A 15,386-nucleotide genomic window follows, 5' to 3' on the forward strand; every position below is an offset into this window, starting at 1 on the left:
TGGGCGCATCCTCACTCTTCATACACTTGTGTGAAGCGAGGCCGCGCTCTCTAGTTGGCCACGTCCACTGGCCGGCCACATCACCAGACGGGGCGCACTCTTGGCTCAAGTGCCCACTGGACAGGAGTACCGTATGTATAACACATACGTACCCTCCGGTCCCAGGCCTTAAACCGGCGAATCCCCGCAGCGCAAAGTGTGTGCATTGGGGACATTCATCACAGAGTGACTGCAGACTTATCGGTTTTGACCGGACAGCCCCTTAAACATTTTGTAAGGATTATTAGTTATTGATCTTTAGGTGCTTTTAAGAGTTCCTATGCAAATCATATATTAGAAAGGAATTTGTTTTCTCACTATACATGAAAGTTTTAAATGCTAATTGTAGAAATATAAAAACAACAGATTGCTTCTAAATATGGACAATACAACTGAAACGCAAATCTTCCATTTCCACATGAGGAATAAATATAGAACAATAAGATTAATTTTACTATAGGACTTGGAACCACACTTATGTGGAAATGCATTTGAGTGTACTTAATATGTGCAAAATCAATAGTATACAGTTGTTGATCCTTTTAAACTGTTTTTCCCTTTTTTTCTTAAAGGGAATTTTTCACCAGGTTTTTGCTACCTCATCTGAGTGCAGCATGATATAGAGTAAGAGACTCTGATTCCAGTGATTCATCACTTACTTTACTGGGTGCAGAAGTTGTGATACTATCAGTTTTTAGATGCAGAATGTAGCAGAGCTGAGCAAGCTAATCCCGCCCACATCACAGCTTTTGTGTACATTGTCTACTGACATAAAGCTGATAATTGGTGCTGGGGGCGTGGTTAGACCACATGGCAGGAGGGATCTAGTCTCCTAGTGATAATCTCCTGCTGTTAAAATATTCATTATATTGAAACAAGAGCGCACAAGTTAAAAAGTGGCACATCTCTAAAATCAGTATCTCAGCCCCTAACTCATGCTTGTAACCTGCTGACATATTCCCTTTAACAAGGGCTCCTGGATTTCCTTTTAATATATTTTAATAGGAAAATAAAATAAGGGCTCCTGTGATTTTGAAATGAATGGGTAGACTATTGGTGTCACAGGAGTTTCCCAGGCAAATAAAACTATACTATCACTAGTAACTTATATAATTTACTAATTTGGTTCCAATAGGCCAGGTGCCCCCATCGTCAGCTAGCCTCTTCATTCTGGGCATCACCTGCTTTGCTTCACACAGACCATCATCTCCAGAGCAATGTATGAAAGGGACTGATGACTGCTCATTTCTGTAAAGCAGCCGCTCTTCTGTCACCACAATAGAGACAAGGGGCTGATGTAGCTATGGAAATATGCAGTCAGTTAGCCCCCTTAACACAGCCAGGTGAAATTCTGCTGCCAGTACCCAGGAAAGTGCAGCATCCAGATAATGGGACACTTGGGTCAATAGAACTAGATTAGCAAGTTCTAGAACTTCATGTTTTATACTTGAAATTTTGTATTTTTTTATTTTTTTACCTGGAAAATGCCATTAACAATAATGAATGTTAAGTAAAATGTCAATCCAAAATGACGATAGAATTAGATTTTAATTCATAGAACATCTTCATTTTATCGAGGGTTTACACACATCGCCATGCAAATTTATTTTCCATCATTTTATTTATTCCAGTATTTGGATTACACATAAAATCCTGGAAGCAACAGACTTTTGGTTAGAAAATAAAAGGTCTGATTGACGTTGCTCCATAATTTCCATTGCTGAGGGGGTTTTTTTTTTGTTTTTTTTTTTACACTTGACGAGTTTTACTCTGATGTGGGATTGCACCTCTCAAGGAAAAACTGTGTGAAAACCATTCCAGGCTTGCTATTCTTATAGCAGCTGCTTATCTGCCTGTCCTGGCTCTGTAGGCAGTGACTCATTTACAGACACAAAAGCAACTAGTCATTGTGAAGCTTTCTGACTGCCCTGAATGCTGGCTGTCTGTAGACATGAGCGCACACTGCGGTGGCTAAAGTTTTCATACATTCATGGAGGTACAATGGCAAAATGCACAGAACACTAAAGGATATTGTCTGCGATTTCCCCATCTGAACGAACACTTTTCTTGGACTCTTGCAGAATGCAGCTGTGAGCCGCCCGGACGACCTTCCATCCTAGTAAGTCGCAGTCATTTCTCCCATGAATGTATGTTTCCTGTTCTTGCACTAGTCATTTACAGCCAAAATATGCCAAACTTTTACCCCAAATGAACGCCTTTTAGACTAACGTTTCCATCAGTTAAATAGGTCATGTGTGTTTGGTGCGTAGCCTCCATTTTTGTTAATGAAGTCCCCTTCGTCCTCTTAGTTAGTTTCTGTAGCAGGCAATGGATTTATTAGATAGAATTTCTAATTTGATGCTATTACGATTATTTATGGTAATGTCTCCATGATTTATGCCATCACCCATCCCAACAAGTTAGCAAGTACTAACAAGTTATGTAAAGATTCCCTCCTCTTTATATGTGTATATAGTGTAATGTGCGCGTTAAAGGACATCTATAAGTAGGAAGAACCCTCCTAAGCCGTCTATATGGGTACGCAGGCCATAGGAAGCTGAATAAAATGATACCTTGATATCTGCGATCCGATGTCTTATTCCAGAGAAAGACGCGTTTTTTTAATATGTAAATGAGCTGTTAAGATCTATGGGCCGGACACACATTTAGAAAAATGTGGATTTCTCTACAATAATATATCGGATCGCAGTATCATGGTATTACTTTATTCAGCTTCCTATGACCTACATGCCCACATAGACTGCAATGAAGGGTGTATCCTACTGATAGATCCCCTTTAATATAAACCCCTCCCCCTTTCCTCCTGTTTCCAGCACCACTCCACTCCTCTGCAACTGCTCTCAGACCCTCTGGGTCACGCTGCTCTCTGCATGACTCGGAAGCCTGTAGAGTGTCAGAAAGAGGTGCCATATACTCACACTGTAAAATAAACTTCTGGCTCACTCATAGTGTGACAGAGAGTCTGAAGAGAGATGATGTCACTCAGAGGAGGAGAGAAACGGCGCTGGATCCCGGTGAAGGCAGCAGTAGATGAGTATATTAACACAATCCCCCAACATACACAAATACAGAGATTTAGAAGGGAAAAAAACTTCATGGGTGGGGGTAAGGAAAGGTGGGCAACATTCCCTAATATCAAATTGTGCGACCCCTGTTTTTACCCATAGAGCAGATCACATCTGAGCCCCCTTAGGTTTACTGTAGTCCTTCTGGAACCAAAGTTGATAAATAAAGATATCACATGGAGTTGTGCTTATATAGTAATACGGAGCTATATCGGGATAGCAGGGGAAATTACTAAATTATTTTAACTCCAATAAATAATGAAGCCTCCTTATTCGGGTGACGAATTCCTCTCTTACATACAGTGGGGAAAATAAGTATATGATGCACCGACGATTTTGTAGGATTTCCCACCTACAAAGAATGGAGAGGGCTGTAATTTTTATCGAACGCACACTTCAACTGTGAGAGACAGAATCTTAAAAAAAAAAAATCCAGAAAATCACATTGATTTTCCCCACTGTATGTTTGTATCAAAGGCTTTGAGGAGATGCTTCTGTGACTAGTGGCCTGAAAAGTCTTCTTGCAGGATATGTTGGCGCGCCTCAGATGATCTCACTACACAGTATATAAAATCCCCAAAAGACCTTGGTGAGATTTTAGTCACCGCGATTGGGTGGGGGATGTACGGAATGATCTGTAAATTATTCTGTTAACAACTTAAGTTATGCAGAAAATATCTAGGATTTGCATATAGCACTTCAGGGTAGATTTCTGATCTTATTAACGCTTCCTTTTCAGGATTGTAGGGCTTACAGAAAATATTGTGCCGTATTTATGGAAGTGACATTCCTGTGGTGAACCTACACTCGTATACTATGAGATTGCATATGCAACAATTCCTTTATATAGTTCTAAGTATAGTTCTTTTTTGTCCATTTTGATACAACATCAATTTATACTACAACATTGTACACAAACTAAAGCCGTCCACACACACATACAAAGGCTGCTGGTTTTACAAGCTGACAGCAGTATCTCCCAACCTTCCCATACGCATACATGCTTTGCTTGATCAACCATAGATGTGTTTTCAGCGAGGAACCTGAAAATAAAGTATTGGGCACAATATGGTCAACTTTGGCCCATCATCCATGCAAGTGTTTCTTTTGGTTACATTTAATCTGCAGAGCAATGCTACAGTGCTGTGCAAACTAATTGGGACAAAGCATTTTTTAAGTAAAATCGTAAGTTGGATACCAGTAACTGATTCAAACCAGTTTCTACTGCTTTGGACAGGTGTGAGTGCCTCTTCAAAGCAGTTAAAACTGGTTTTAATCACTGACTGGTAACCAACTTAGGCTATGTGCACATGCTGTGGATTCTGCTGCGGATCAGCAGCGGTTTTGGCTCTGCGGGTCCGCAGTAGATTCTGCTGCATTGTACAGTACCTTAATTTCCTATGAAAAAAAAACGCTGTCCACGTGCTGCGGATTTTTCCGCACGGTTTTGCTGCGGTTTACAATCCGCAGCATGTCAATTCTTTGTGCGGTTTCCGCTGCGGTTTCACACCTTATCATTATGAGGTGTGAAACCGCCCGGCAAAACTGCAGGCTAATCCGCTAAACCTGCGGATTTTCCAACAAAATTCGCACAACCAAAAAACTACGTGTGCACTTACCCTAACGATTTTACTTAAAAAATGCTTTGTCCCAATTAATTTGCACAGCACTGTAAATCTTTTAACAATAGATGTAATATAAAACCTGATTTAAACCATAGATCATTTCTCGTTACACATCACTCCCTTTAAGGACAAAGAACATCAAGATGTTTTTTTGGAGTGTAATCCACATTGTGTCTATTATTCTGACATCTCTGGTATAGAAAAGACGTTTCTGTGAGTTAGCTGCATTCCATTTGTTTCATTAAATGTGTCCTGACATTTTATACCCCCCATGAAGACTGTTTGGAAATTTTCAAGGGTGACTGCATTACAGGAATGTAGCACAGAAATGTCCATAAACAGAGGAGGTGTGTGTGTGTATTCCTCACATTGCTGTGTGTTTGTTGCTAGCTATAATATAGTGTGTGTGTGTATTGCTTATGTTGTGTGTGTGTTGTATATGTGTGTATTCCTTCTGTTGCTGTGTCTTGACACATATATGTGTGTATTCCTTGTGTGTGTTGTTGTATATATATATATATATATATATGTGTGTGTGTGTGTGTGTTCCTTATGTTGCCATGTGTGTTGACTCGTGTGTGTATTCTTAATGTTGCCGTGTGTGTGTTGTGTGTGTATTGCTTATGTTGTTGTGTGTGTTGTAATGTGTGCAAACTGTAAAGCGCTGCGGAATATGTTAGCGCTATATAAAAATAAAGATTATTATTTTATTATTATATGTGTGTATTTCTTCTGTTGCTGTGTCTTGACACATATGTGTGTGTATTCCTTGTGTGTTGTCATATATATATATATATATATGTGTGTGTGTGTGTGTGTGTGTGTGTGTTCCTTATGTTGCCATGTGTGTTGACTCGTGTGTGTATTCTTAATGTTGCCGTGTGTGTGTGTGTGTGTGTATTGCTTATGTTGTATGTGTGTGTATTCCTTATGTTGCTGTGCTTGTGTGCTGCACAGAGTGGTGTCTGGTAACCCATGGGTGGGGTAATTTCAGGTGACATTTGTTGTGCTGCTGTGTAATGTGTATGCACATTTTAAGAGCTACAGTGTTCAGAATGTTACTAATTGGTGGTGATATATCTGCCAGCTCTGGAATGTGTGTGGGTTTGGCAGCACTAAATCATTTGGACAAAATGAAGAAAACTTGTAAACTATTACTACAGCTCAGTTCCCTCGTTTCTAGTGCAGCCACAACCATGCCAGTAGCAGCTCCCTCGTTTCTAGTGCAGCCACAACCATGCCAGTAGCAGCTCCCTCGTTTCTAGTGCAGCCACAACCATGCCAGTAGCAGCTCCTCCATTATCAGTACCAGGGGGAGCTCCCATATTAGGACCCATATTGGAGCTGGTGTATTATTTGTGCCAGGCGCAGTCCTCCCATTGTTATCAGTATCAGCCAGTCCACCCTGTGGCAGACTAATGTCCCTGCATTCTCCACCATTAATAGTGACAACCGCATCTTCCCTATGCATGATATCCATCACAACTCCAGCATTAAAGGGAACATTTCCTCAGATAATTACTTATTCATAAGCCAGGTTATTGTGTTCCATGTATTTAAAAGAAAATGAAAAGATATTTATTTATAATATTCACAATCTTTATTAAAAAAACTTTAGTTTCAGCGATCTTGAAATGTTAACACTAGCCACTTGGGCTATTTTAGACTCCTGCTTCCTGTCCTTTCAGGAAACGTTTACAGCAGTTTCCTTATCAGAGGCAGGATTACAATGACATGGGGCTCCTCTGTATACGACTGAGAACACAGGATCCACCAATCACAATGAGTGATATCACTCTCTCCCTTCTTGTCACAAATGCCTTTCCACACGCTCATTAGATGCAACAATACAAAATATAGGGTCAGTGTATTCATAGTGGCTAATGTACATGTGAATTTTTTAAAACAGAAAATTTAGAGTGTAATAAAGCTCCAATATGTAAATTGCCAGAGTTATAATTTTTATTTCTAATAAAGAATGTGAGTTGGGGGAAATAAAAGACAAGAAATGAATAAAAAAAGATTTAAACAATTTACCGGTAAGCAATTTTCTGTTGACAAATTCCCTATAACTGTGCAACATAGTGCAGCTCTATTAACATTGTCAGAGTTAGCACATTAATTGTGCCATTTAACAGAGGTATCCTAAGTGTTAATTGCATGAGCCAATATGTTTACATTGAAAAAAATAAATAAAAAAAACCTCCCCTCCCTCCAAAGTCTATTTTTTTTTCCAAACTTCCAAGTTACAGCCCTGCAAGCACAGCTGAGCATCAGGGAATAGATGCATATTAGCTGATGGTTCTCCGGACTGATTTATGCATCTGGGGCACTATTTCGTTATAGTAAAGGACATGTTCAATCATAATTAGATTTTTCGAAAATAATACCACTTTGGAATTAAACCTCATTAAAGTATCCAATTGCAATACAGTAACATGCATGACCTATTTAAAATGTGAAATACATTGAAGAAAACCCAGACTGATTTTCTGAATTAGGCCAATAATTGTCTTTGGAATTTTAGCTCCTCTGATAAATAACTGTAAATAATTGTAAAACTACATTGAAAAATTAAAGGGAACCTGTCAGCATTAGAAAGCTGACTGACAAATTCTCGGTTAAGTTATTCTGCAGCCAGCACTAGACAATGCAATAAAAAGGCTGTACAATGCAAATTATGAAAATGTTTTCATGAAATCCAAATGGCAGAAATGATTTTTAACCCTACATATATGCATTTAAATTAAAAAAAAAAAGACAAAGGTTGGAACAACCCCTTTATGGTATGACTTTTCCTTGACACACTTTAAAACATGACCGTGTATTCAATGCAGATATAGTTATACTTTTTCTTCCCTCCTGCAGCTGACATCAACTCCACAAATATTACCCCATTTGCCAATGCACCAGGAAAAGTGGGAAGAGCCAGGCAAAACACCAGAATTGACGCATCTAATACATGCACCTTTTCTGGGATGGCTGCAGACTGCTATTTTAGGCTGATGGGACCAATAATCATGGCCTCTTACCATTCTGAGATTACCAGCTATCTGCTTTTGTTTGTCTGCTTGTGAAATTAAACAATTAAAAAAAAAACGGACTGGGACCCCTCCAGTTTTGATAACTAGCTGATATAAAGCTGACTGCTGAAGGTTGCAGCCTGCAGCTGTTGGTTTTGCCTGCGCTGGTTATCAGCCTACGGCATTATATTTATTTATTTACTTTTTTATAGCACAAGTGCCTGCTGATAAATACTCCCATCAGCGGCGCCTGCTCTCGCTGTTATCAGTGACAGCAGGCATACGCTGATGAGTACTACTGGGAACCACATCACTCTCACTGGCTGTAACAATCTTACCACCAATCAGAGCCTGTGTTTGCTTAGCTGTCATGCAGATGACAGCGTGGCAAACAACGAATGTTCGGGCCCCCCATTCATCTGAATGGGGTCTGGGTTCGAGTTTGGGTACCGTTTTGGTCCCCGAACCAAACTTCTTTTAAATGTTCGGCCAGACCCGAACATCCACGGGTTCGCCCATCACTAGTCATTACATGTCTCATGCTGGAAATTACCATTTTCATTTATAATAATCTCTGGAGTCAGAATCCCAGGAAGATCAATGTCAGCCCATAGTCCTGAATAGTTCATTCACTTATAAAAGAAAAAATGTGGATTTCTCTGGAATAAGACATCAGATCACACCATACAATTTATACACCATGCATTTACACATTACATACATACATGTGGTAAATATTGTTGGTACCCCTCGTTTAATGACAGAAAAACCCACAATGGTCACAGATATAACTTGAATCTGACAAAAGTAATAATAAATAAAAAAAAATCTATGAAAATGAAAGTCAGACACTGCTTTCCAACCATGCATCCACAGAATTTTTAAAAAAAATAAAACTCCTGAAATAGGCCTGGACAGAAATGATGGCACCCTTAACTTAAATTTTTGTTGTATAACCTTTTGAGGCAATGACTGCAATCAAACTATTCCTGTAACTGTCAATGAGACTTCTGCACCTCTCGACAGGTATTTTGGCCCACTTCCCAAGAGCAAACTGCTCCAGTTGTCTCGTGTTTGAAGGTTGCCTTTTCCAGACGGCATGTTTCAGCTCTTTCCAAAGATGCTCAATAGGATTTGGGTCAGGGCTCACAGAAGGTCACTTCAGAATAGTCCAATGTTTTCCACTTAGCCATTCTTGGGTGTTTTTAACTGTGTGTTTTGGGTCATTATTAGTGATGAGCGAGTATACTCGTTACTTCGAGATTTCCCGAGCATGCTTAGGTGATCTCCGAGTATTTGGATGTGCTCGGAGATTTAGTTTCTGTCGCCGTAGCTGCATGATTTGCGGCTGCTAGCCAACCTGAATACATGTGGGGATTGCCTGTTTGTTAGGAATTCCCCACATGTATTCAACCTGTCTATCAGCCGCAAATCATGCAGCTACGGCAACAGAAACTAAATCACGCCTAAATACTCGGAGATCACCTGAGCATGCTCAGGAAATCTTGAGTAATGAGTATACTTGCTCATCACTAGTCATTATCCTGTTGTAAGACTCATGACCTGCAACTAAGACCAAGCTTTCTGACACTGGGCAGCACATTTCTCTCTAGAATCCCTTGATAGTCTTGAGATTTTATTGTACTCTGCACAGATTCTGTGCCAGATGCAGCAAAGCAGTCCCAGAACATAACAGAGCCTCCTCCGTGTTTCACAGTAGGGACAGTGTTCTTTTCTTGATATGCTTAATTTTTCCGTCTGTGAACATAGAGCTGATTTTTCCTTGCCAAAAAGTTCCATTTTTGTCTCATCTGTCCATAAGACATTCTCCCAGATGCTTTGTGGCTTGTCAACACGTAGTATGGCAAATTCCATTCTGGCTTTTATATGTTTTTTTTTTTCAACAATGGTGTCCTCTTTGGTCATTTCCCAAGAAGTCCACTTTGGCTCAAACAACGACGGATGGTGCGATATGACATTGAGGTTCCTTGAGCTTGAAATTCTCCTTTAATCTGTTTAGAAGTGTTTCTGGGCTCTTTTGTTACCATTCGCATTATCCGTCTCTTTGATTTGTCATAAATTTTCCTCCTGCGGCCACGTCCAGGGAGGTTGGCTACAGTCCCATGGAGCTTAAATTTCTGAATAATATGTGCAACTGTAGTCACCAGAACATCAAGCTGCTTGGAGATGGTCTTATAACTTTTACCTTTAAAGGGAATCTGTCACCCCTTTTTTGAGATATCATATAATGATATCATTCAATTGTGTGTCACATAAGGATTCTCTTAGTACTTTTGCTTCCCCCTGACCCCGCACCTTTCATGCATAAATACCTTTTTTATATCAGTTCAGATGTCTGTAAACTTCCGCTGTCCGGTCCCCTGGGCGGAGCTTATTCACCTGCTCCCCCCTCCCTGTCTTGCTCTATGCATTTCTTCTTGTGTAGAGCAAGACAGGGAGGGGGGGAGCAGATGAATAAGCCCCGCCCAGCGGACCGGACAGCGGCAGTTTAAATACATCTGAACTGATATAAAAAAGGTATTTATGCATGAAAGGTGCGGGGTCAGGGGGAAGCAAAAGTACTAAGAGAATCCTTATGTGACACACAATTGAATGATATCATTATATGATATCTCAAAAAAGTGGTGACAGATTCCCTTTAACATGTTTGTCTATGATTTTCTTTCTAACCTGCTGAGACAACTCTTTCCTTTGCTTCCTCTGGTTCATGTTGAGTGTGATACACACCATGTCACCAAACAGCACAGTGAGTATCTGTAGCCCTCTATACAGGTCACTCACTGAGTCCAAGATTGTAGACACCTGTGATGCTAATTAGTGGACACACCTTGATTTAACATGTCCCTTTTGTCACATTATTTTCAGGGGTACTATCATTTCTGTCCAGGCCTATTTTATGCGTTTTATTTATTTCTTTTTTTTAAATTCTGTGGTAGCATGGTTGGAAAGCAATGTCTGACTTTCATTAGCTCATTTTTATTTATTTTTGATTTATTATTACTTTTGTCGGATTCAAGTTATGTGACCATTGTGGGTTTTTCTGTCATTAAACGAAGGGTACCAACAATTTTGACCACGTGTGTACATGCATATTATGTATACATACAGATACTCACATATAGTCAAAATTTGCATTACACCCATGCATTACAGCCACCATATACACATACTTACAGTAGATATACAGTTGTATGAAAAAATGTTTGCCCCTTCCTGATTAACTATTCTTTTGCATGTTTGTCACACACAAACGTTTCAGATCACCAAACAAATGTAACTATTAGACAAAGATTACAAAAGTAAACACAAAATGCAGTTTTTAAATGAAGATCTTTATTATTAAGGAAAAAATAAATCCAAAGCTACAGGGCTGTGTGTGAAAAAGTGATTGCTCCCCCCCTTAACCCCTTTCCGACATCGGGCGTACATTTACCCTTATGTCGGACTCCCTCTCTTTGATGTGGGCTACGGGGCTGAGCCCACATCTTTCTCGGCACATGTCATCTGTTTTGAACAGCTGAAAAGCGTCCGGAACAGCTGTGGGTGGAATCCCAATCTACCCGTGGCTATTAACCCGTTAAATACCGCTGACATGCGCTTCTGGCAATCGCTCCGGAAATCCGCCCACCGGTGAACTCACATGATCTCGGGTCACCGGTGTGTTGGCATGACAACCAGAGGTCTCCTGGAGACCTCTATGGTTGTTACTGCCGGCTTGCTATGAGCGCCGCTCAGTGGTCAGCGCTAATAGCAAGCGAGTAATTCTACTGCAATAATGGGTGATCAAAAGATTGTATCTGCACCAAATGGTATAATTAAAAATGTCAGCTCAGCACACAAAAAATAAGCCCTCACCCGACCCGAGATCATGAAAAATTGAGACGCTGCAGGTATTGGAAAATGGTGCATTTTTTTTTTTTTTTAACAAAGTTTGGAATTTTTTTTCACCACTTTGATAAAGAAGAACCTAGCCATGTTTGGTGTCTATGAACTCGTAATGACCTGAAGAATCATAATGGCAGGTCAGTTTTAGCATTTAGTGAACCTATCAAAAAAGCCAAACAAAAAACAAGTGTGGGATTGCACTTTTATTTGCAATTTCACCGCACTTGGAATTTTTTCCTGTTTTCTAGTACACAACATGGTAAAACCAATGGTGTCGTTCAAAAGTACAACTTGTCCCGCAAAAAACAAGCCCTCACATGGCCATTTTGATAAAATAAAAAAGTTATGGCTCTGGGAAGAAGGGGAGCAAAAAACTAAAACGCAAATAAGGGGTTAAAACATAAATTAACTTTGGTTTATCACATCTTTGGGAAGCTGAGTTCAAATTCCCTAGCCACACACAGGCCTGATTACTGACACACCTGTTCTTATATCAAGAAATCACTTAAAAAAGACCTGCCTGACAAAATGAAGTATGTAATATTGTCTAATATTTACATTTGTTTGGTGATCTGAAACATTTAAGTGTGACAAACATGCAAAAGAATAGGAAATCGGGAAGGGGCAAACACTTTTCTACACAATTATGTATATACAATACATACAGATACCTAAACTTTACAAACTGTCATAGTCACCACATACCGTATATGGTTACATTACAGTGTGGGACTGGGGTGCCAAGGGCCCACCAGTAACCAACTCCAGAGCCCCACTTTTCAGCTACATGCAAATGTGACATTATCCTCAAACACAAATTTATATAACCGTGAACTGGGCAGATTGTTAAATGAATAATATGCTGCCTTTATATTTATATAGTGATTCAAGTATATTGTGCCAAGTACTGCTCATAGAAGAGGGGGAGTGTCCCACTATTGCACAGGGACCCAACGGAGGATTCTCCTGTTCTCCTGTAGGCCAGTCCAAGCCTGGTCATACATACAGTATATACACTTAGAATTGCACATAAGCTGTCACACCTCAGCAGTGGGGAGGGAGTTGTAGTAAGTAAAGAAAAGTGACTTTACCCTCCATCCTTTCTTGATTCCCCTAACAGTGCTGCTGCCTAGATAAAGGTACAACAGCTGGTGAGATGCTCCAGCTCGCTGTTGTAACTTTCCACTGAACATGCAAGGGACGGTGGGGAGAGACAGAGCATCCAAATACCTTCTTTCCCATGTTGTGGCTGCACACCCCTGTACAATACACCAATCCCTAATTTGTCCACTCATAACAACGCAGTAATGGCATACTGAGAACATTTAGACTGGAGCTTGCACATGAGGTCACAAGGAAAGTAGCACATGGCACATCCTGATGATAGAGAGATTTCCAGAGAGATGCGAACTGTAGATTGACATCTGTGGGCTGGGAAATTGGGTGAGTGCTGTTTACATTTCATAACTGCAATTGGCTATGATACTGCCCTCAGAAAAAATCAATGTACCTGATGCTATGCCTATAGTTGTGCTGGGGCAGAACTCTCATAACAGGGGGCAGAAGCTGTGATGGGATTAGGTGGGACTTCAGCAGCATTGGCAATGACTAATAAGTACATTCTGAGCCTGCACTTGTAGATGCACCACTGAGGAAGCTCCTCTGAATGTGAAGCAGCAGGCGCTTCTGTCCGCTAGAAACAATTAGTGGCAGCACTTACTTCTTGCAGACGGAAGGCCCACGTCATTAAAATGTGACTCGCCAGCCTCCACCTCTACGCATCGTAATGTCTTAATAGCAAGTCTGGTAGGAAACAGGAGGAAGTTGAAAAAGAAAAATGTGTAACTACTATCAGCAATGGTCGCCGCCCCATGCAAAGGACCAACCTAGGTACTGGATCTCCAGTTCCTGGTAGCATATATGGTTCTGCCCACTAAACTTCCGTGGTGTCACTTACCTGGTGGAAAATAGAAGGAATAAATGTGTTCAAAACCTAAAAAATTATCATCTTGTGCCATGTACGGACTGTGGCTGGAAATCAGCCCTGGCATTTGAAATCACACAGGCCCATGCTGTCCCCGTCCCCATGAACCAGATGGGATATATTACTAATATTACCCTGGATAAAGGAAAGGAAGATTTTCTACAAGACCAATATTTCTAATGATACCCGTGGCCTGCTGGGGTAAGTGACGGAGTCATCGACTTTGTGCTCCGTAACAACTCTTAACAGTATGGGTGTCTTGGGAACACCGATTCTGTTAACAACGTAGTAGACAAGGCAGACCTTGACCAGACAGGCTCTTTTTGGCATTTGCCAGAATTGCCAGATGGCCAGTCCAGCCCTGTCCTGTGCCAATCTACCAGTGCAGTTGTAAGACCTGGACAGAAAGGAACATAATATATCTGTTTTATTTAGTCTTATAAATGAAAGGAACCCATAACATCTTCTGATGTCCCTGGCCTACATGATCCTTATCAATGCCTTTCCACACCTGATCTGAATGCTTCTAATCTTGGCGGTATAAATTTTAATTTTAGAAGTATGTTACGGAATTGCTTTTGATACTTTTCTATGCGTATGATTGTAGGTTCATCAAAGGTAAAAATTGTACTTTAGATCTTCTAAAATGTTAAGAACATAAAAATATAGGCTTGAAATTTCTAATTTTTCAAGAACTGAACCACTTAACAGAATTGTGCTTTTGATTCAATAGACCTGCAGAGAACCTGCAACAATATTTTCACTGCTCGCAAACATTTGCATTCCTTCAAGATTATGAAACCGATTATACAAACACTAATGAACTGGAAAATAGGATTTGCCAAAGTCTCTTTACTGTTGAAATAGTCGATATACAAGTCTGTCTTACGGTCTTTGCTTGTTTTTGTGTAGTTCATATACACCTAGCTACAACTTCAGCCTGGCCAAAGAGACTTCTCCGGAGCCTCCACTCTCTGAGAATGAAAGGCAGATCTACAAAAATGTTTTAGAAGGAGGAGATATTCCATTCCAGGGACTGAGCGGATTGAACAGACGCCCCTCTAGCTCTGCCTCCATTAAAGGTATGTGAATCAGAAAGACTTGTGTGACCCTATCTGGTTTGCTTTTGGGTGTAGATTAATGCTGTTACTTATATATGAATGTGACTTACACTATAATGGGAGGTGATTTCATAGTCATTATGACTAGAGTTTCTCTGGAAGACGCTCATGGTAATAATACCTTTAATCACCTTTAAAAACAAATAGACACTGGTACACATGCAGTACACTAATAATATCTCCAAGGCAAGCTTAGTAATCATGCATATGTCAAATAGGTGCAACTTACAATCCACTCCCCTATTGAAAGGCAAAATTCGCAAGTGTCTTAGTAGTTATTAGCTGTCACTTATATTGAAAGGCAAAATTCGCAAGTGTCTTAGTAGTTATTAGCTGTCACTTATGAATAGTGACATAATATGCATGCAAGTCAGCCACAAATGGTCCAAATTGGCACCAAATTCTCCATAGCTCACAAGGAATGATAAATATTGCACCAAAAATGTCTGTGTATTGCCTTGCTCTACCCATATACACCATATTTTGCACAAAATGTTGTGTCCATCTTAAATTTGACGTATTTTACAAGTCTTCCTATCTATGCCATTTTTTTCTCAGCTCACCACTAAGCTTTTGAAATATAGACCAAAATGTCTAGAAGA

General features: G+C 40.1%; 1 protein-coding gene across 1 annotated transcript in view; it reads left to right on the forward strand.

The window, feature by feature from the left end:
• The window catches only part of LOC141098245 (sorbin and SH3 domain-containing protein 1-like), a 529,519-nt gene that overhangs the window by 479,588 nt on the left and 34,545 nt on the right, over positions 1-15,386 (forward strand). The window contains exons 24-25 of the mRNA XM_073585871.1: positions 2,121-2,158; positions 14,576-14,745. Of these exons, the coding sequence (XP_073441972.1) occupies positions 2,121-2,158; positions 14,576-14,745 (208 nt within the window). The remainder of the gene's footprint in view (positions 1-2,120; positions 2,159-14,575; positions 14,746-15,386) is intronic.

This window comes from Dendrobates tinctorius, unplaced genomic scaffold (assembly GCF_039654945.1).
Source record: "Dendrobates tinctorius isolate UK_male_01 unplaced genomic scaffold, ASM3965494v1 ptg000089l, whole genome shotgun sequence".
Lineage (NCBI taxonomy): Eukaryota > Metazoa > Chordata > Amphibia > Anura > Dendrobatidae > Dendrobates > Dendrobates tinctorius.